Source organism: Pseudorasbora parva, chromosome 4 (genome assembly GCF_024679245.1).
Source record: "Pseudorasbora parva isolate DD20220531a chromosome 4, ASM2467924v1, whole genome shotgun sequence".
Taxonomy (NCBI): domain Eukaryota; kingdom Metazoa; phylum Chordata; class Actinopteri; order Cypriniformes; family Gobionidae; genus Pseudorasbora; species Pseudorasbora parva.
The window spans coordinates 13171475-13195447 of NC_090175.1; the positions used below are offsets into that span (position 1 = coordinate 13171475).

At 37.8% G+C, this 23973-nt stretch overlaps 1 protein-coding gene across 4 annotated transcripts in view; it reads left to right on the plus strand.

Annotated features, from left to right (window-relative positions):
* The first annotated feature begins 4758 nt into the window (after positions 1-4758).
* Positions 4759-23973, plus strand: part of lef1 (lymphoid enhancer-binding factor 1) — a 49855-nt gene continuing 30640 nt past the window's right edge. For 2 of the 4 annotated variants that reach the window (XM_067440969.1, XM_067440968.1), the window contains exons 1-3: positions 4760-5547; positions 7030-7096; positions 8015-8142. In XM_067440969.1, coding sequence (XP_067297070.1) covers positions 5341-5547; positions 7030-7096; positions 8015-8142 — 402 coding nt within the window. In that variant the 5' untranslated portion in view covers positions 4760-5340. Of the gene's footprint in view, positions 5548-7029; positions 7097-8014; positions 8143-23973 lie in introns of all 4 variants that reach the window. The other 2 variants (XM_067440967.1, XM_067440970.1) reach the window with 2 other exon arrangements.

Genomic DNA, 23973 nt, shown 5'->3' on the forward strand with positions numbered 1-23973 from the left:
AAACTTTACACTGGACCTCAGGTAACGTGGATTGTGAGCCTCTCCTCTCTTCCTCCAGACTCTGGGACCCTGATTTCCAAAGGAAATGCTAAATTGACTTTAATCAGAGAACATAACTTTGGACCATTCAGCGGTCCCTTTTATCTTCAGCCCAGGCGAGACGCCTCTGACGCTGTCTGTTGTTTAAGAGTGGCTTGACACAAGGAAAGCGACAGCTGAAACCCTGCCAACTGTGAGCAGTGGTTCCTAAAGCTCCAGCTGCAGTCCACTCTTTTTGAGTCTTCCCCACATTTCTGAATGGGTTTTGTTTCACAATCCTCTCCAAGGTGAGGTTATCCCTATTGCTTGTACACTTTTTTTCTACCACATCTTTTCCTTCCCTTCGCCTCTCTATTAATGTGCTTGGACACAGAGCTCTGTGAACAGCCAGCCTCTTTTGCAATGACCTTTTATGTCTTGACAGTTGTCCAAAAGACGACCATTGAAACAGCAGTTATCCCCATGATTGTGTAACCTACAGAACTAGACTAAGAGACCATTTAAAAGCCTTTGCCGGTGTTTTGAGTTAATTAGCTGATTAGAGTGTGACACCAGATGTCGTCAATATTGAACATTTTCACAATATTCTAATTTTCTGAGATACTAAATTTGGTCTTTTTCCTTAGTTGTTAGTTATAATAATCAAAATGAAAAGAAATAAACATTTGAAATATATCAGTCTGTGTGTAATGAATGAATATAATGGTTTCACTTTTTGAATTGAATTAGTGAAATAAATCAACTTTTTGATGATATTCTAATTATATGACCAGCAGCACCTGTATATGTAGAAGTTTTTTGAATGAACTACAGTCAGTATCGAATTGAAACTACTGAATCATTTAAAGGCCAAATCAGCGAATTTTCCTTCCATTTTATAGGTCATTCCCATCCTCAGATTACAGTTAAACCAAATTATTAATCCAGGGTTCCTGATCAATAGCAATACATGCATGAGCGTCACAGCAAGAGGGCAATCTTTTCTGAATTTCTCTTCTGAACCCAACAGTCTAATTCCCGTCTAGATTAGCTGCGCTCTGATAAATTATGCTGTGTTATGGATACATTCCTGGTCCTTCAAGGTTATATAACATTCAATATGCAGTAGAAGAGTGAGAGACAACTAAATTCAGGTCAGGACACAGCAGGACGCTTTCCTTTTCATGTTTGATCCAGAGGGGTCACTTCTGCAAACTCATTAAGACCGAAATGCAAATGATCTTCTCTTTCACGATATTTCTCCTCTTTTTTTTTTTTTGGAAGAAAAAAGGCAATTATTGCGCCTACTTACTGTATAAAAAAAAATACCAGGCAAGAGCTGAGCATTCACATGTAGCATTGCTCTTAACTACCAGAGTACATTTGATGTTAATTTATGTTTGCTAACAGTTAAAGGTCCAGCGATGACGCAATGCTCGGCTCTTAAATGATGTATAAGCAGTGTACGGTTTCTTTTGATGTCTTACTGAAATGTGGAGAGATGATGTTCTTGTCCTTATGATGAGGTCATGCAGCAAAATAAGGTGAATTGGATTTTTATTCTAATTATTGGCTGCATTATTTTAGAAACATAGAGCTGGTTTCCCATACAAAGAATGAGCTCTTCTTAGTGAACCAGGCAAATGCATTATTCATTTGCCACTGTACTTGCATTACTGCAGATACTATGTACAATGCATTAATAGTATGCAATTAATTAGCATTTGCCTCCTGGAAATATGTTTTTCAGATCTTTTTTTTCTCTGGCCATCACTCTGTGATTTGCCAATGTCGATGACAGAGGTACAGGATGTTGTTTCTGTATGCCCACATTTAATTAGACCTAAATTATACTATATATAGGCCTACACCTTAATGTATTTAACATGCAGCCTTATATTAAAATAACCATGCCTAAATAAATTAACACACTTTACATTAAGGTTAGATTGTCATAATAAGTCGTCAGGTTCAGGTGTGTTTTTCTGTTACTTTGTGTCCAAGCAGCAAATTTGCAAATATATATCAGCAAATGTCTCTTTTTATTCACATTTATTAATTTGTCAAGTGTTTTTATTCAGGCTATCAGTATGTGTGCCCGAGTAGAATCAATTTGAGGTCCGAATTCTACACTGTAAAAAATTATTTAGAAAAAAAGTTACCTGTTGCCTTAAAATTTTGAGTTCATACTACAATGAACAATTTTTGAGATTTGACAACCTTTATTAAAATATTATTAAAAGATTTTGTAAGCATATTGGGTAATTGTGTGTGTTTTTTTTCTGATGGCAGTGAAACATGCCAGATTGTGCTATTTCCATGATTTATAATTTTTTTATGTGGTTCAAATACAATAATATTTTGAGTTTCTATTTATTAAACGAATTTCCTTCATTGTATCAACTCAAATTTTTAATTTCAATAAACTCAAAATTTTAAGGCAACTAGGTTACTTACTTTTTTAAGTTAAACCAACAAACACCAACACATTTTTAAAAAAAATTTAATTATTTTTTTTATTTATTTTTTACAGTGTAACATGCGTTTTACAAAAATGAATTGGCCCTTTTATTTTCTGTTGTTTGACTAAATTAAAAATGTCTTCAGCGCAGACACATTTAATAATTGTCCAGAATCTGTCATTTTAAAATAAATGTTTTGCTGGCTCACGGGTATGGAATTACAGCCTTAATGTATTTCATAAGGCGCCTTGTATTTAAATAACCATGCATTAAAATAAATCCACACAGTGTACAATAACAACACATCTGTCCTGCTATGCATACATTTCATTTAAAAAAAACTGAAAGGTTCGATTGTTATCCTAGGAGCCAGACTCAGTGAGTGAATGCGCGAGAGTGTGTGTGTGTGTGTGTGTGTGTGTGTGTGTGTGTGTGTGTGTGTGTGTGTGTTTAAGGCTCAGTTTTCCGCTACACTCTGGAATGCGGCCAGTCCCCCCAGCACCCCCCCCCCCCTCCCCTCACTCCTCTCTCTCTCTCTCTCTCTCTCTCTCTCTCTCTCTCTCTCTCTCTCTCTCTCTCTCTCTCTCTCTCTCACACACACACACACATTCGGGTTCCAAATCCAAAGCCTTTGATCTTTCTCGCTGTGTCTCCTTTACCCGGAAGAGAACCGTCGCTTTCCCTCTCAGCTGGGATGAAGGCGCGCGTGGAAATATTGGCCCGTCTCCATCCTCGCGCCATATATGGTCATACAAAGGCAGGGGGATGAAAGAGGCCGCCGCCGCCAGATCAAAGGCAGCCAGGGCTCCGCCCACTGACCCCACCTCCGCCTGCTTTATAAAGATCTGCCTCCTACTCCAAACTTATTCTCACGCAAGCCGCAGAAACACTTCCCAATGTTTTTCTTCCCCCTTCTTGTTCTCTGCCACACTGAGGGAGGGCTCCTCGAATGTATCTGGGTTTATTAGCCTATATTTTGTAGCTGTTTACATTTATGCTGTAACAATTTCATAAAATCTGCTTAATATGATAATTTGACTAAAATTGTTAAATTAAACTAACTTGTGTTTTCAATTCAAATCTGCTGATAATAAGATCTGTAACCATTTCGCATTGATTACATTTGATTCAATTTATTTAAAACAAATAATCCTCGTCAAATTTTTAGAGCATGTCGCACAATATAGCCTACCTTTTTTTAAAGGTTCCTCTTATTTGATATAAATATTCGTTATGTTAGACATTACATGGCATATCAAACGTTAGATGATTATACAGTGTACTATGTGTTATAAATAAGCTTAATAATTACATTCAAATTTTAAATTAAGATTACCTTGAGAACAAAAGAAGCAGTCAGGTCAGCTATTCATTAAATCAAGAAATATGCATGAGAAAATATATTTAACAAGATGACTGAGATAAAAACAACCTAGATCCTTTCAAACGCAGTCTCTATTATACATTAAACACGATTCATGCGTTTACATTTTGCATCTTTGATTTTACCCTTTGCAAGCTAATGCAGATCAATTATTATAATCTCATATGGTCATAAGGTTTTTTATATTTGTTTTTTTTATTAATATGATAATTTAGTATGATAATTCACAAACTGCAAAAACGTGTCACACATTTTATATAGCTAATATTTCTATAGTATATTTCTATAATATAATAGGCTATTTGATATAATATTTCGATTTTTTTTTTTTAGATTATAGCCTAAATCTAAAAGAAGCACAAAGGGTGACGTTGATAGCCTACTATTTATTTACTAGCAACACCAAACAATTTGCATATTGAATTTATTGTGGTAATCAATGTGTTACCCGCGATTCCACACATTTAATTGTAATAATTTAAATTCAAACATGGTACATAAATGCATAAAACATATTTAAAATTATTATTTTTTATTATTAAAATTATTAGATGCCCAATGTTGTGCATTTTAGTGTGTCCAGTATTGGAAATTGTTTCAGGCATTATGATGAAAAGCTCGTGTTGATATTACATATCGAATTATACACAAGCACCTGCTGATTAACATGAAACCAGTCCTGTCGTTTAACATCCATTAACATGTTCACAAATGACTTGTGATGTTCCTGCGAATCCTAAATATTTCACACCGCTTATGATCCAGTAGCTCTTTTCCAATTGGTTAATCTGACGTTGTTACGACACTGTTTTCGTTTCCAACGGCCCCAAAAATGAATCTGAAAAATGAACTTCCACATTTTTTCCCGCTCTCTGTCCATTTCTGCTGGATGAAAATGTTTAAATTCTCCCTTTACTTTCCTCTGGAGTGTCAGTCGATGCGTGCGTGCGCGCGCGCGCGTGTGTGAGGTGTCAATCAAAGCGGCGGCTTCTCTTTCATCTCTATAGTCAGTCAGAGATCAGGGGGAGGAGTACAGCACTACACTCTCTCCAGCCCAACATTACTCTCAGTCTCCGAGAGCTCATTTCTGGAGAGGGACACCTTTTTACCCAAGAAACCAAACGGGAATGACACACAGCATCTGAACTCCAGCACTTTTTTTCCCGAGTCGGGTTTTTTAACAGTCAGAGTTGTACTGCGTTCATTTGAACTTTACCTTCTGACGTTTGCTTTTTTTTTTAAACACCCAAGGAACTGTACATTAACTTTTTTTTTAAAACATTCAGCGCCGCAATTTGATTTCCCCCTCTGGATTCTCGAGCGTTACACCGGGTCGAGCGCGCTCTTGCTGCCGCTGGCCAAACACTCTCGCGCGTGTTTGGGGTGCGCGAGCTGAAAGTATACCGGGGCTTTCTATCGCACGCGTTCGCTTTCCGGGCGTTTGTAGGGTGAGGAGGACTTTCAATCACCCGAGAAATGCCGCAGTTGTCAGGCGGAGGAGGCGGCGGGGACCCGGAGCTCTGCGCCACCGATGAAATGATCCCGTTCAAAGACGAGGGAGACCCGCATAAGGAGCAGATCTTCGCGGAGATCAGCCACTCCGAGGAGGAGGGAGACTTAGCGGAGATCAAGTCATCTCTGGTCAACGAGACAGAAATCAGTCCCAACAGTAACAGTCACGACGTGAGTAACGTTACACCTCAAACGCACGTGAAGCTGCTCCGTCAAACTTCTTGCCCAGCTGTTGGGAAGTTGGGATTTGTTTTCAAAATGAACTGTCATGTTGATATTTTAGCCTCTGTTCTGTTAGTGTGTGTGTGTGTGTGTGTGTGTTTGAAACGGTAGGCTACTACACGTGTTAAAGTCAACAAAGTAATTTTGACCCATTCCTTTAACTAAGTGAGAAAAAAACACTAAGATGTCTTCGATTATCATCATAATTTCCTTTACTGAGCACAAAAAGTATAGCTTCTTTTTTATTTGCTTCAATTTTTCTATAAGAATAGGCTATTCATTCAAAATACCCATAACAATATTTATTTTGTATTTTACAGTCGTTATGTAATTTTCAGAAGCATTGTTGATTCATATTTCCTTTAATAATAACAAAAATAGTATCTATTTGAACTTTTACTTAGAGGCTAGATATTTAGTGTATTCAACAATTTATGTTCAACAGTTATTAAGCAATATTGTAAATATAATATTCCAATGCTAAAACAATGGTTACCGTTGGTGTTGTTATTATTTTTTACATTTTTGTGATTAATAATAGGCTAATTAAACAGGAAAGTCTGCCAGATAATATGGTGCACATCATTTTAATATTTCTGAAACAGCTCCTCATACCTCTTATTGTGATATTATTTTACAATTTTCTTCAATATGCCAATTTTTTATGAATTGTATTAATAATCATTTTTGATATGTATTAAAAATCAGCACACCCTATTTATGATGGTGACGAATAAATTTGCCTGTCCTTATACAAATTACATATTGCAATTTCATTCAAAGGAAATAGTACAGAATCATTTTGTGACGCATTTGTCAGATTATTGTGCTGGTGTAATCTCGTTTCAGTACAGTTTTGTGTTTCTCTTATCGTGTGCTTTAAAAAAAAAAAGGGTATATATATTTTTCCATTACTACTTGGTCATGTGAATCAAGCAAAATGAAATGAAGAATAATGAGATGCTTGGCTTTATTAATGAAATGTATTTCCTCCTGGCATCAACAGCATGCAGGGTTACAGCATGGCATGAGAAGGAACAAACTGATGGGCTGAATGTTAATTGGGAAAGCAGTCCCGATCCTCACTCTGCTGGAAGGCACCCAGAGGGAGCTGAACTCCAAATGGAGTTTATTTCCCGGCACTTCTGATTCATAATGCGGAGTGAACGAGAATAGTAGCGAAGCCTTTCTTTTTCCTTCCTCGATATACCGACCGCATCTGTGGTCAGACTCCACAGCAGAGAGAAAATGACTGAGTTAATCAATGTACAAAACACTCAAGTTATCGTTTCCTTATGGATGCCTCATGCTAAAATTATGATCAAAGGATGCCTTGTTTTGTCAGCTTTTGTTTTAGATAGCAGAAAAACTGAAATGCGTTGCACACCAGAAATAAAGCTGTTAATATCTTTTTCCTACATTTTTGAACAGGCAGCTAGACAGTCCCAAATAACACCAGACTCTTACCATGACAAGCACAGGGACCATCCGGACGATGGTAAGTCATATGGCTTGGGATAAAAACATTGTGTGTTGTTATTCAGTGATGCACTGGTATTTTCATTCTGTTATTTTAAAACAGTTGCAAAGCTATATATATATATATATATATATATATATATATATATATATATATATATATATATATATATATATATATATATGCAACTGTTTTAATATAACAGAATGAAAATACCATGTTTTGTGTGTGTATGTATGTGTGTATATATATATATATATATATATATATATATATATATATATATATATATATATATATATATATATATATATATATATATAATATGCGTAATGTGTATGTTTCTATTTAAAACAATTCTAATTAATTACAAGGCATTGTTTTTAATAAATATGCTTGTAGTCATTTAGATTGGTCCATTCGTTTCATTGATCACGATGGCTTTGTGAAGGGAATTTCACAGCCCACGGTCTGTTTGTTGTCGACACGTAATGACACGTGCCAGGGAAGTGCCCCATCTTCCTGTGACACGCTGGCCTCCAAACACACCGTCTGAGACTCTATTGTCAAGAGCAGCATGTTGCTGTGATGGCCCGGAGTTCATTTGATCTCTGTTTGCACCCGGGTCTTTTTTACGCCGAGCAGGGCTCTGGGGTCACAGTGAAGTGACTTGATTGTCTTTTCCCTTTTGTTCTCTGCTTGCTGTGAATTAGGATGCTAATTTCTCAGCGAAACACTTCGGTGGCCTCAAAACGGCTGCCCCGTTTTAGACACCGTTAGGAACGTCATGATTTCCTGTTTAGCTTGGATTTCGTGCATTTTCAAAAATGTGACATTAAATCAGTTTTATTTTAGTGACTGGACCGCATAAAATATTAGTTAAAATAAATGTAAATCTTGCCTTATTAATTCAAGTTGAATTTTATTCTCTAACAGGCAAGCTACAGGACCTATACAGCAAAGGCCACCCGTACCCCAGTTACCCAGGATACATCATGATGACCAATATGAACAATGAACCCTATATGAACAACGGTTCTCTCTCGCCGCCCATTCCCAGAACGGTGAGTGTTCCTCGGCGTCCACCGCTGACATTTTTCACAACTTTTATTTTATCTTCCCTCCCTGTAGCGTGCAGCTCGGGGTTATGATGTTAGTTGCTGATTGGCGGCGTGTCTGTGACTAATTCTGTGACCCATATCCATATCTGCCTGTACTGTCTATAGTTTTCAGCGTGGCAGATAAAAAATTGCATTATTTGTGATTGTTTTGAAAGGACTTGCAGTGTTATGGAAAAACGTATAGAACGTTTACCCTCTCGATTATTCTATAAGACAACCGCTGATGGAAGGAGGGGTTTAAAAAAAAAAAAAAAAGATGGTGGATACGCTAGCAGCTGTCCACCCTAATCCTGTTTGGTAGTTTTTGTGTGGTTAAGACTCCCCGTTTGGCAGTTGACTGGTGCCTGGAAGAGACGGCCGCTGCAGGCAGTCTGTGAGCCCGATGAGAGAGAGACAGGGCTTTCTCCGCTGAGCTCATCTCATCCATTGTTTGCACAGCTCTGAATTCAGCTCCTTTATCAGTCTGCGGCCGTGCGATTATGCTCGGGTTTTGCTCGGTTTCACCGCTGTGGTGACGGACGCCAAACTGAAGATTGACCTGTAATTGATCAAAGCATTTGGGATAAATGATTATGACTTGGTTAACATTTTTACTGTTTAGTTCTTCTTAAGCAGACACATTGTTACACAAGATGTGGTTTAGCAGTTTATTGGCAAACACAAAAAAGTCTTTGGGTCAGCAAGGTAACATCCTTTGTGGTTTAAAGCCTTTGCTTAGGAGGTACAAAAAAAATCCACAAATAATAGCAGATTTTTTCCACTCGTACTTGACAATGATTTTGCAGAGTTGTTTTGCACCATTTGCAACTTACCTGAATTTCTCTTTTGCACTCTGTGTGCAATAAAACCGCAATCACGCCAGATCCATTTCCTCAAAGTCCTACGTCTGTTGTCTCTTTCTCTCCTTTGCGGTGGCTCAAATATTCGGACACAGTATCTCCAAGGTCTGGGATCGGTTTTCTGTGAGATCAAAGGCATCCCCCCCCCCCCCCCCCCTTCATTCCCCTGAAGTTTGGATTGATTTCCATTGGCTATGACATTCCAGTGCCTGAACTCCCACCCATTCATGAAGCAGACAATTTTCTGGTGGTCAGCATTTTGTGTGTGTGTGTGTGTGTGTGTGTGTGTGTGTGTGTGTGTGTGTGTGTGTGTGTGTGTGTGTGTGTGTGTGTGTGTGTGTGTGTGTGTGTGTGTGTGGTGTTGCTACCTGGTGAACACCAGCAGTATTGGATATTGGCATCATGGTGTTTAGTGATCCATGAAAGCTTTACATGTTGCTCTAATCTGATAGACGACATCTGGAAATGGCGTCCACCATCCAGTTTTCCTTTGAGATGACTAACTTGGGGGTCAGCAGATACTGTTTCCAGGTAAACACTGGGGCTGCATTGTCTCTGGTCCCTGTAGCTTTGAAGTTATTATTTTTTAGCATTAGTATGAAATGGTGAATTGGGAATTAAGACAACCTTGGCATTTCCTCCTTTTGAAATGATTTCCCTCACGCCGGGACGTTTCATGTAGTTCCGCTTATCTCGGCCCCTTTTAATCAGTTGGATAGAAGAATGGGGTGATGGGGTCCTGGATTTCATTGAATTGTTTAATCTGTTCTACATCCCCTCTCTTTCGTTTCTTCATCTTAAATTGGATTATTTAAAGTTCGAGCACAAAGTTTCATCTCACTAAAAGAGTTTGAGGTGTTACATGTTTGACCTGTGACCCATAAGTTAGTAATGCATTTTTCTAAATGTCCTGAAATTCTTCAGAGTGTGCTGATCTAACGGCTTTTTCACACTATGAAACAAAGGGAAACAAACAATAAGCAAACAAATATTCATAAGAGTTCAATGAAAATCTAATTTCTCCATGTATAATAGGTGGCACCGAACATCAACCAAATGTGCTCCAGTATGGTGATTTGCAAGCCATATTTTTCTGTTTTAGCTGCTATGTTGGATTCAAAGCTTTTGTATATTTGATTTTGAAGTTCCTATTAGTAGATTTGACTTAAAGGGTTAGTTCGTCCAAAAATGAAAATTATGTCATTAAGATAATGAAGATATACAACAAAAAAAAACGAAATAACGACTTATGTAGTGATTGGCCGATTTTAAAACGGCTTCGACCCGTTATGAATCAGTGTATTGATTCATGATTCGGATCACCAAAGTCATGTGATTTCAGCAGTTTGACAGTTTGACATGCAATCCGAATCATGAATCGATACACTGATTCATAACGGTTTGAATCTTTGTTTTGAAATCGGCCCATCACTATAGAAGTCTTTATTTAGTTTTTTTGCGCACAAAAACTATTCTCGTCGCTTCATAAAATGATTGTACAGCCACTGTAGTGAGATGGGCTTTGTGACGACGTCTTTAGTGCCTTTATGGGTCTTGAGAGAGGAAATGGCATTGGTGTCAATGAAGGCCTTTCTGAGCAATCGGATTTAAACAAAAATATCTTCATTTGTGTTCCGAAGATGACAGGAGGTCTTATGGGTGTCGAACGACATGAGGGTGAGTCATTAATGACAGAATTAAAACATTTTGGCGAACTAACCCTTTAATCGCCAAAGAATACAAACTTTGTTTTCAAAATTTGTGCAGAAGTCTCAGAGAAGAGCAGTTTAGAAGAATTTAAAACCATTAAATGCATGGAAAGCAGGTTCAATTATTCTTTAATTAGACATACAGTATGTTGATTGCAATTAGGCTTTGAGGGCCTTATTTTCAACTAGGCTGTGTTATCGTAAAGGCTGTTTTGTATGGGAAGCTTGCTCTCCATATGTGTAGAATGGCTACTGTATTACATGTGCTGGAGCTGCCGGTGAAGCAACTTCTGTCCTTGTGCCGTTTACCTCCCCCATCCTGACCGGCCTCTGGCAGTGGAGCTTGGGAAGAACCAACCCAAGATATACACTCACACTCGGCCTGCTTTGATGTGGGATGTGACGGATCTCTCGGCGTGGACATGCCGTGGAATCACAAACCCCCCCAAACCCTGGCTTTGCCTAAAGAGATTTCACACAGCTGGATCATCTACTCTCACTCAGTTCCTTTCTGCACCATTCGAAGAAACTACAGTTCCCAGCAGCCCTTGTGTGTGTTTTTTTGTAACATTATTTATGTAGCATATTTGTCTTGTGCTTTCATTGTTTTCAGTATTTGCATTATTATTTACATCACTTTTGCACTTGTATGCCTTCCTGGCGCTCTTAGCACGTACTTTAAACGTGTAACGTCATCCTTTGATGAAGGCAAGTAGAGGCAGCCTCCCCCACACATGGGTGATAAGGGGCAAACAAGTAGCCATATCATCTGCTGAGCAGGTCTGAACACCAGCGTGGCCTAGACCTTGCAGATTTCAGCAGCCCACAGCCCTTTGAAGTGCACTGGTACAGACCCAGGGTTTTGAAACAGAGGGCCATTGATACTCTGTTTACATCGGCTGGTTACCACAGCCATATTGAATCCATGTGTCGGATGTACAAAGCAAAAAAGGCTGGCAGTGTTATTAGGTGATTTTTCAAAGGTTTGCCTTCATGGGGCATTTCACCACCCCTGAAATATTAGTCAAGCGACCCGCTGAAATTCGTTAATTGAAATGTCTTGGTAGTAGGAAACTTTAATTGTGGCCAGAACGTACATTGCTTTTGTGTGTATTTGAGCAATGCTGTCATATTGGCGTTGTATATTACAATTATTGTTGACGAATTGCTTTTGCTCCTCTTTGTAAGTTGCTTTGGATTAAACCGGCATTTGCTAAATGCTTGACTATAAAATCAGCAATTTTCATAATATACAATGCCAAGTTTATATCCTAAAAATTCCTTTTTGCAGCAGGATTTGGACAGGCTTGAACACATGAGTGTTATTTCTTGACATTTTTATGCTCAGCTGCTCTGCAATCCAGCGGTAGCACCTGTTGAGAGGATCCTGATGGCACGTGCAAGTGAAGTGCAACGTCGTGTTTTGTCTTGGCATCACAGTTGTCATCACTTTTCCTGCATGTTATGTCTCCAGAACGGCTGTGACCTCCACCACGGCCTCTTTAAACCCTGCTTTATTTGACAGTAGTAGCTGAACGCTCTTGTGCCAGTTCTGGTTGTTTTTCTTTTGCACTTTTCACTGAATGTTTGTTGCTTCATATTGTGTCATTTGAAGCTCGTTTAGTCTCAAATGACTTGAAATTTCCATGTTTTTCTCATTTTACAATTGTTTGTTTGAGGAGCGACATTTGATGCGTGTCAGTGACGCCCTCTTCTATCAAATCATGCTAGTTGTATAACTGTTGAAATTTGTGTAGTATTGGTAATTTTGGCATGTAGAAACACCAAAACAATCAAGTCTCGTCAAAGCCTCGTCATCTCAAGAGAAATTTGACAGTGACAGTGATTGAAACCGCACTGTGTTTGCATGCATGCATGCTCGCATCTCTGAACTTCATTTGCACTGCTTTTTACTGATCAATAGAGGCTCTGTGCCACTAGGTTCCACTTTTTCTGAAGCTCATTATTTTATTTTTTGTCAGGCTGTTTGTGTATGTGGGGGCAAAAGAGCTTCACATGCTCCGTGGATCAGACGCCACTGAAATATTCATGCTCCCTGGTGTAGGAGTTTGGTAAAGGGTGTCTCTGAGTTACAGTACAAAAGCTGGCTTGCCACCAGGCTTTATTAGCAAGGCTGTTTAATAGATGTATGGATGCAGCCTCTTTTTTCCCCCATATCTTGCGTGCACTCTCTTTGTGTTGCACACCAAACCCTCCCTATTTGCCTCCGATTTCTCCGACTCTTTCGGCATCTAGTCAGCCAGTCAACTCATGTTTGTAGCGGATGGGAGGGGTGGGCTTTGCTATCAGCTCTTTTTGTGTGGTCTCGGCCATAAAAAACACCCTGTTCTTTGAATGTGAAAAGAGCCTGTCTTTAATTTTTGGGAAACTCATAAAAGTTTGTCGCTCCTTTCATATCTGCCGCAGAATTGAAAACAAATGCTTCCTTTTTTCATCCGCCTTTGAACTGGCCAATTATGGAGTTGTGAAAATAAAAATCACCCTGTCAATCTCTCTTGCTCCCTCTCCTCCTATTTTTACTCCTTTCTTTTCACTCTCTTTGATTTCTCTCCTTCGCTCCCTTGTTTTTGTCTTTTTCTGTCTTCTCTTCTCTCTCGTTTGTGTTGAAGGTGTGTGTGTGTGTGTGTGTGTGTGTGTGTGTTGGGGGGGATCAGTGATGTCAAAGTCAAAACCGAGAGCATTAAGAAAACTGGCGAAATGCAATCCAGCTGCAATCCGACATGACGCTGGAAAAAGGGGGCTGTGGAGCAGAGAGCTGCGGCGTATTCCCAGGGCGCACAACTGCTCGCGGCCTTGGCTTTGATCTCTTCAAAGCCTTCTGCCTCCTACTAGATGAAGAGTCTTGGCTTCGTTTCGTGAGCGCTGGAGAGAGAGAGAGAGAGAGAGAGAGAGAGAGGGAGAGAGGGAAGGGGAGGGTTAGCGAGGGATGGTGAGGGGAATTAGAGGGGGTTGTTGTGCATGGAAATGGATGAGGATGGGGGGAGTGAACTGAGATGGGGAACGTAGAAAAAAGTGACAAAGATACACTGAAGGAGGGCGGCAGGAAGTTAAAGGTGTACTTTTGCCCTATTCAGGCCAAAATCAATCAGATTGTGGGAGTAATTACATGTAATTCAGCACAAGTCTCAGGGGGTTTTGTTACCTGAGGGACTCTGACCCCAGAAACGGAGCCCGGGCCGGGGAAGGGAGGGCCAGCGGAGGGAGGGGGAGAGGTGTTGAAAAGCAGGCTGCCCTGTTGCCGTCCAGCAGAGCAGAAAATGGGAGCACAATGCAGTGATTACACTTGCAGATGTTCCCATATTTATGTGGACGTTGTTTTGGTGTGGCGTAGGCGGTGGTATTGCTAAGAGCTAACGAGGCTCAGCTATTGTAGTGGAGCGCGTGCCCGGTTCTGCCCCCTCCGCTAGCCCAGCGCACCCGCCCCCAACCTCCAGGCTTTCCCACATTAGGCTGAAACAGGGAAAATATCCCGCCCCTGGAGGTGTCCAATTTGTGCAAAATACACTTACTTAAGATGCTGATGGCAACATAAACACGTTTTCAGTGGCCCATAGAGCAGGGTGGCCTGTAGCCATCTGTGATGGCAATACATAGGGCTACACTGAAAAGAAAATGGTGTATAAACAACTTTCTTTGCTAGTAAATTCCACAAACCATTACAAAGAATTGGCAAGTAAAGTATATGTTGATTTTTTTTTTTTTAATGTGCATTACATGATGAATTTAATAATGGCAAATGAGGTATGCACAACATTTCTGAAATGTATTTTTACATATGTATGTTTATAATATATCCAGTTATAGTAAAATAATAAAATATATAAAAAATCCTTTAAACTGGAATAATTTACAAAAGTCTTTTATTTATTTTTTTATTATAAATGGATAAATATTAGGTTTCAGTTAGTATTTATTTATTTATTTATTAAAAATGTTCAAATAAATGACTTTTATTCAGCATGGATGCATTAAATTGATCACAAAAAAAAAAAACATTTTATAATGTTACTAAAGATTTCTGTTTCAAATAAATGATTAATTTATTTGTATTAATCAAAGAATCCTGAAAAAAAATCATAATTTAAATTTTTAACATTGATAATAATCATAAATGTTTGTTGAGCATTAAATCATCATATTAGAATGATTTTTGAAGGATCATGTGACACTGAAAACTGGAGTAATGATGATCTCTTTGATCAGAGAAATACATTTAAATTTAAAATGTATTACAATTAAAAATCTACATTTAAATGGTAATATTTATGTTTTTGCTGTATCAAATAAATGCAGCATTGGCAGACTTCCAATCCAAAAACATAAATTACCATATATATATATATATATATATATATATATATATATATAATATATATATATATATATATATATATATATATATATATATATATATATATATATATATATATATATATATATAATATATATATATAATATTTTAGTCCATTCTTTTGTTTTCTCCCATGTTTATATTCCCATTTTCATGCCTCGATCATGGTTTACAGAAATGACATAAACCATAACCATTACCAGTGCCCCCTCATCTCAGCCTATTGTTAATAAGGTTCATCAGACAAATTGACTGCTCTGCTCTTTGATCTGATCTTTCATCTCTGAATCTGGCCTTCTGCATTACTGTTACTGATCTCAACAGACCTGCATTGTGATGTTTTTTCCCCTTTCACTAATTGATTTGAGCCTGTGTGGAGTGTTCATTTATTGCTGAAGGGCCCTTCACAAACATATAGAGCCTCTGATATGAGACTGGATGTCCAAATACACTCTCAGATTGGCATTTCTGTATTTTTAGGACATCTGCTACCATTCACCCCCTATTTAGTCGTATGATATTCTCTGTCTTTCTCACACACGTCCTGGTTACGGATGTGAGACCTGAAAAAGTAGCACTTTGTTTACTTTCCCTGGTTGTTTGATGCTGGATGATGAAATGCATAAAAATACTCCGCAAGACTACATTTGTTCATCTTTGCCTTTGTGCACCTCATACCAACTTCCTAAAAACCACTGTAGCGGTTAATAATGACATCTGTGCCTCTCAAAGGATGTGAATATGTAATAATACAATTCTATTTACATCTTGGTTCGAGATTGCACTATACTGATGTTGGACCTGCGAACACTACCAGTCGAAATTCTGCACAAACATGACTGTTAAAGGAACTGTATGTAAGAAATGTATTTGAATTAATTATAAAATGGCCCTGATATGGTACTATACATTAAGAAATCATACAATACTTCGATCACTGACAACAGCAGTCCGGCCAGGGTATTGTCATTCAATTCAAAGTTCAATTCAAAGTGTCATTCAAAACTGATGTTGATGTTGACATGTTGTGTTTTGGCCTAAAGCTCCGCCCTCCACCTGTTGACCAATCACGAGTCAGTAGTGCTTCGGGTTGCCAGATCTGCTCTAGTCACCACAGCTGCAGACCTACAAACGTTCCTGCTGATCCTGCAGCCAATCTGGCAACCTCGAATCAGGGGGAGGGGAAGGGGAAGGGGGATATACCGCTCTACAGTCATTTGAAAGTGATTGCAGTACAAGTTATGGCCACAATCTTACATACATTTCCTTTAACCTTTTAAAAAACATTTCGATCTGAACCTTTACGCTTAAATGTTTGAAATGAGTTTTGTAGACACACTGAACCTGTGGTGAGTGACATGATGCACTTTATCTAAACAATATTTTAAAAGCATAGTCTTTTGTAATTACAATGCATGTGGCTTTTTATGACGATTAATTTAGAGACTACATGAAATTCATACTGCATTTGTATTTCTCACACCGTTTAAAATGATTAAAAGGGATTTAAAAATACTGCAACTTTAAAAGAAATGGTAACGAGTTATAGAGCATAAGATTTTTGTCAGTACAGAAGTGTCATTTCATAGTTTTGATGACACTATTATTTTAAAATGTACACAGGCGTGTTTGAACTTTTGTAGTGTAAGTCATGGACTAGCTGACTGTATGTGAATCATAAAGATAGCTGGAACTGATCATTGATTACCAAGATTTAGAGATGGGCTGAAATATTGAAGTTTTGAAGCTATATTTCAAATGATCTAGCATTTCAGCATTTTATATAAACACAAATGCATTAAAATATCTCTTTAATGTTGTCCGTTTCAGTCCAGTTGAGAATAGGACTTAAGACTACATGCCATATTGTTGATGCAAATTATATGCAAATTGTTGATGTGTTTTCTACTCATTTCTAATGGCGAAAAAAGTTACATAATGTATTGAATGAATCATGAGTTGCTACTTGCTTTTGCTAGTCGTTTGCCTTACAAAAATGTGGTATTTCTCATTCTTGAGAGCTTTTCATTAGAGACAAATGTGTGTACGCCCCCGGAGTGCAAGATGAGTCATCAATATTTTTTGTCTGTTTTAACATTATTTTTCTTTTAGAAGTAAACTAGCACATATGACCCCCAAAGCTAACAGACATATAATAAAAGACACAAATTCTTCAAACATATTCAGATTGGCTGTGATTTGTGGAGGACATTGTGGAGTATTCAGGATTTTGTATGTTTTTGGGACACTCCATTCATATTCCAGCAATACTCTAGGTTTGCCTTGCATACAATGATCTTTATACCTGGTCTTTGATCAATATTAATGTAACTCATATGGCATACATCTATTGAAAATGATGCACATGCTGCTTGTTCATTATCGATTTAATTCGTAATAATTAAAAGATAAACTGCATTAGAATGACTGATGGTTTCTCAGCTCGTTCTGTATCTACACGCCCATGACGTGATTTATGAACTCATTCTGGGATTGAACATTAAATAAAAACTTGTTGTAGCACATGACGCCTTTATTTACAGTTCTGTTTTCAATCTCTCATTTAATGGATGATGCGGAAGAATAAAACCCCAACCTTTTGCAGACACAGCCAGGGTTAGGCAAATTTTCTGAATCCTTTTCGTTAGACCAGATCTTGGACTTGTTCCCTCTCCTATCCCATTATCTCCTATTTAAATCGCACAAAGTCAAGAAAACAAAGATCTCGTGCACGTTTGCATACTCCACCGCCGCGTCTCGCCTTGTTTGCCCAAAGCCGATGTTTTGTTTGCTTTAGTCGGAACAATAGCCACAAAAGTACTCCTTCAAAAGTATCGAACTGGGGGAGGTGCCCGTCCTGTGTGTGAGCCAACTTTCAAGGGCTTGTTGAAGTGCTCCCTAGTCATGCGTAGGTTGAGAGAAGTCATTTGTTCTCTGGGGATTATAGTGCGTGTGTGTGTGTGTGTGTGTGTGTGTGCTCTCAGACTGAGGGTTTTCACTGCTGATGCTACATTGAAAAGCAGTTGTGTTGAGGTTAACTAGCTAATTCCCTAACAATGTGGGGAGGCCACATTTATATGAGAGGTTTGTGCGTAATACGGTATTGTCCTACCTACAAGCAAAACAGTGCGACAAAGGCTTTATGTGATAAAAGAGTGAAGATGTAGGGTTGTTACAATTGATCCCTCTGTCTTATTGAGATGCATTCAGTCTTGATTCTGACAGAACAGGCTTTGATTTCTTCTTGTAGTCTTTAAGAAATATCACAAATACTTTAAATGATCTCTGCGATGGAGAACTGCACAAGTAATGAAAGTAAAATTGATTTTGGGAAATAACAAATTGTTTTTTTCCCTTGTTTGTAAGTGAGTGGAACATGAATAACAGTGAAACGGCTTGTTGACGACACATGTACTACTACATTTCTTTGTGATAAGACATAAATTGTGTCTGGTGGATAAAATACCTTTCAATAAAGGCTGGAGTTTAGTTATATTTAGTGACCTGAGTGTCATATGATTTCATATGCCGTATGATTTCTGTGATGCCAAAAATGTGAATGTAATGTAGAATCATAAAATTGGAATTTACTTTGTGACTGTATTTTATTATTTATTGTACCTATTGTGGAATTTGGTAAAATTTAGATAAATCAAAAGTAGGGCTGCACACGCCACATTAACTTGATCTCTACAGTTGCTCTAAAAATTCACAAACATTTCATCATTTCATTTGTAAAGCTATTTTCAAATACACATAGATTTAATTCAGTAACAATAGGCAGTTTTGTATTTATATGCTTTATATGTTTAATGTTGATGATAGTGTTATTTTACATATGCTATTGCTTGTTTATGCTTCTTTTTTGCTAGTGTTTTGATCCGGAGATACTCAGAAGATGTCATAGCGACCCCTACCATATAGCAGTAAAAGCATGGAAAGCAATTTCAAACAATTCCCTTTAAAGGTGCAATAAGCGATTTCTGGTAAACACTGATATTTGAAATTACCAGAACAAACACGCCCCTACCCAAAAGGATCACACCCCATCTTGATGCCTCCACCCTCACATTCATGTAAACTATGTGCAACACGGGCGACAACTATGGCCGAATGTTTCATGAACAGCTCCCTACATAACACATAACATTAGAGGGTTATAGTGATCACTAAAAGGGGAAAAAAAGAAATAAATATGTATTAGAATTATATTATCTTACTTTTTGGACAGACTTTGGGAGCCAATGCTTGAAACAGGCAGTGGAGGAGGTTTATACGTTCCAGACTTATAATAATAATAATAATGCAAATTAACTGTTGCATTCAAATGAAGTGAAGATTAAACATGAGTATATTCAAGAAAAAGGCAGCGTATCTTAGTTCTGTGAAGCACAGCAAAACCAACGTTTTCCTGTATCGAGAAGAAATAAAGCACCCTCGGCACCTCAGCTTCTCCGATTTTAACGTGGGTGCTACTTCTTGCCTAATCGTAAACCCCTCTTTTTATACATTCCCCCTTTTCTCTTGTGTATTTTCTTTGCCATCTCTCTCTCTTTCTATAGTCTAATGTCTGTCTTGTGCACTGAGCTCTCTCCTCTCCCATCATGAGTGGACACACCCCTTACTGCTGATTGGCTACAAGTGTTTTGGTCCGATCCGCTTTTCAACAGTGTTTTTGAGAAATCGCTGACTTAGGTTGAGTGTTTATTGTCTGCTGAGCTAGAGGCAGCGAAGGTGATTGGAAAAATAGTTTCCTAACATACAGAAGACAGCATTTATCTCAAGAAAAGCAGTATCAATTTCATGTTATTCATTATGCAGTTCCATAGAAATGTACTTTTATGCATTTGGCTTCTTACTGTACATTTCATTAATTATTAATTTCATGAATTGCCTGCGAGTCCAACCTATGACATTGATGTCGCTAGCTGTGAAATGCTAAAAGTTTACTTAGCACTTTAGAAAATGGGAATGGTGTATCCTAAATGAACAATGCGCATGTCGCTCCATAGACCGGAAACACAAGCGCATGCAAAGAAGTTTCACATTTTGCTGCACTCAAAAATTTATATCACGTGAAGACTTGTGTCCAATAGAAGACCGATATATGTGATGGCGTGACCCTTAACTGAATCAACAGAACGCAATCTTTAAAGCTGATGGTTTGCACCCTTGCTGGGAAGTGGAGTAGATTGTACATTTTTATTTTGGATTTATTATTATTGTTATATGTTGGGTTTGTTTAAAAAAAAAAAACACCACAGAGTGTGATGCCATATCACGACTGTTGCAGTGCCCAGAGAAAACGTGTGTGTGTGTGTGTGTGTGTGTGCTGTGCACATGCAACTATTGAATGTTTATGATGTGTGCAAGCGCAGAAATCCACATCTTCTGCTATGTTAATTTGCTTTCAACCGGTGTAGACTTCTGTCTCTTTCCCACCCTCCCCCTGCTCTGCTTCCTCTTTTCTTCTCATCTCAATCCCTAACTCTGGGCCGTAAAGCTCAGGCTTTGTTGCTGAGAGTGTGAAACTAGGTCACTACCCGGCATCTGAAGTAGCTCCATTCACTACAGCCCAGTACCTCTGAAGCTGCAGGTATGGTTTGCGAGCTCGCGTGCGTACGCGTTCACACACTAACACACACACACACACACACACACGTGTGGCAGAGGATCACCGCTTCCCTCAAACATTAACCTGAGCCTGCGAGGGAGCGGATTGTTCCACCCCTCCATCACAAGCTCCCCCACAGGTCTCATTCTCCCCTCGCCGCAAGTTCCTCCCAAATCCAGAGTGGCAGCCATTTATGTGCCGTATACCTGTGTGAATGTGCTGGCACACACCGTCTGCACATGCCAGGCAAATCCCATTCCTTCAAACGCCTGCTCAGAAAGGACTCTAGAACTTGACATCTCTTCCACTGCTTCTACCTTTATTTTTGTAGTAGAAGAAACTGATATTTAGCATTTTGAAGAAAACGGAAATGAAACGCTATGCTGTTTTTAGGGATTGCTATGCAGTTAGGTGTTCTGAGCTATTAAACTGTCAAACAGAAATTGAGGAATTGGAATGCTCTTTACGTTGTGGTGGTCAGTGATGCCAGTAACACATTACTTAGTAACGCGTTACTCTAATCGACTACTTTTTTCCAGTAACGAGTAATCTTAACATGTTACTATTTCCAAACCAGTAATCAGATTAAGGTAATTTATTCAAGTCACTGTGAGTTACTATTTTAGTCATTTTTCTTAGTAAAAAAGAAAAACATATATTTTTGCTTTCTTCTTGCATTTCGGGGAGATTATTTTTTCAGGAAATATTTTTTTAATTTCAACTTAAAATGTCAGAAGATGCATTGTTGGCGTTTCTGTTAAAAATGCACTTCCAATAAAGTGAGTGTTGGAAAAAACGTCATTTCTATGTTGAGGCGGCAGGGGTGTTGTCGGCATCTGCTGAATGTAACTAATAAAGTAACTTGTAATCTTACTTAGTTACATTTAAAATCAAGTAATCTGTAAAGTAACTGTTACTTTTTAAAAGAGTAATCAGTAATCAGATTAATTTTTGCAAAGTAACTGTGGCAACACAGGTGGTGATACAAATTATTTCTGTATAAAAGAAACGATTTCTGACAATTTATTTTTCAATTTACAGTTTTTGATTTCTGTTTTTGGTGATTGCTATGCAGTTAGGTGTTCTGAGCTATTATCATGTGGATAAACTGTCAAACAGAAACTGAGGAGTTGAAATGCTCTTTACTTTGTGATGGTACACATTATTTCTGTAGAAAAGACTTGATTTCTGACAATTTATCATTATGGACCCTTTTCACGGACTGTGATGCGTTTCCAAAAATGACAATCACAAATCTAGTAAAGTTTTTATATATATATATATATATATATATATATATATATATATATATATATATATATATATATATATATATATATATATATATATATATATATATATATATATATATATATATATATATATATATATATATATATAAATAAAATACACATTTATGGCACTATACTTTGTTATATTACCGTGACAGTAAATGACAAAAAAAACAACAACAACGAATTAACAGCTAAGGGAGGGATCTCTTCTGACTGCTATAATAAATCTCTCAGTATTTTTTGCAAAGTCATGGAAACTCTATTGCAGATTTTTTATTTTAATTTTAAAGCACATGCAAATACAAAAATAATATTTGCTGTTGTCTCCCGTTCACTGCTGTAACCCGACTATGATAACTTCCAGAAATGTGAAAAGGGTCCATTAAACAAAAAAAATTCTGATCAGGCTTGAAAATAATAATGGTGTGCCTGTACTCAAGCCGCATGATTTGAAGGATTATTCATGTCTGCTGCACAATTGGTGCAGGACAAGTGACACACTAATATTTTGGGTTGTAATGTTAATAGACTTGTAGCATTTAGCAGTCCTTTAATCAGTGCTTTTGCGACTGAGCTCCTTCCTTTTCGTTGTCTGTAAAGGTAGCACTAGCATGTTGTATCGCAGCGATTGGTCAGTGTGAGTATGTTGGAGTATCGGACTTCCATAAATAACCGAGTGAGAGCTGGCTCAGTATGAAAGGAAGAAATAAACAAGTGTTCATTCACATGCTTTCCGCTCTTCCAACAACAGTCTGAGGAACACAAAATGTGTGTTTGGCATGTAGAAGTCTCGCTGGCTTGTAAAGTTTAATGTGCGTGGTTGTTGTGTCAGAATGCATGCTCATGGCAGGGTGTGTGTGTGTGTGTGTGTGTGTGCATGTGTGTTTGGCCAGTGGATTCTGCATTGCCCGCTGACCGGTCCACTCCAGTGAAATGTTTGACCTTTCGGTGGCGCTTTGAAGTGACCAGGTCCTGCTGTGAAAATGAGGCCTGCGTAAGCCGCAAGGTGAACGTGCAGCAGGATGGTGAGGACTCTGCCAAACCCTTATATAAAACCTCCACGCAATGCTAAAGTGTGACGATGTCACCTCCCAACCAATCAGCGATGGCTATACTATTGTCAACACATTAAACACAGTGTGTCAATTGTCGTCACAGCCCCCACTCAACCCTTTTCACTTTGCACCTAATCCATTATTGTCGCCTTATTGTCTTGATAAATATTGTATTTTATTCTCAGTGAGCTTTAAATCCCTCATCCATGCATCGCCTCAGGTTGGCGCAGTTCCAGCGTTTATGTATCAGATTTGTGTTTGTTTTATGGTTCACATCTGTCAGAATGCAGCGCTGCATATGCCGGTGATGTGGTTTTCTGGGCCGTTAATGGGTGAGATGTTTGATGTTCTGCTCCTCTGCTCGACTATTGCAGATGACAGCTGGTGCGCTGATGTCCAATTTCTCAATGCCATGCTTTGAACTCGAATTTAAGAGTTGGTACAGATAAATAAATTGTATTTATTATTATTTTTATTATATGATTATTAATTATTTTCTAGTAGTAATTTTTTTTTTAAATTAAAATTCTAAATATTTGTGTTTTTAAATATTTTTTTTATTTTATGGTACTAATTATCTTTATTTTACTAAAAATACAAAAGAATAAACAAAACCCATATAAAAATAAAATATAATTATATTCTTTAATTTAATTAATTTTTATTGTATTTTATTTACAAACCACTTGATCAAATGTAAAATATACTGGGTATAATTTTGTATTAACTTGTGCAATAAATTGACATTAACACAAAGGTAACATCATTTTTTTTTTTTTTTAAATATACAACTATTATTTAATTTAATTAATTTTGATTTACAAACCACTTGATAAAATGTCAGATATACTGTATATATATATATATATATATATATATATATATATATA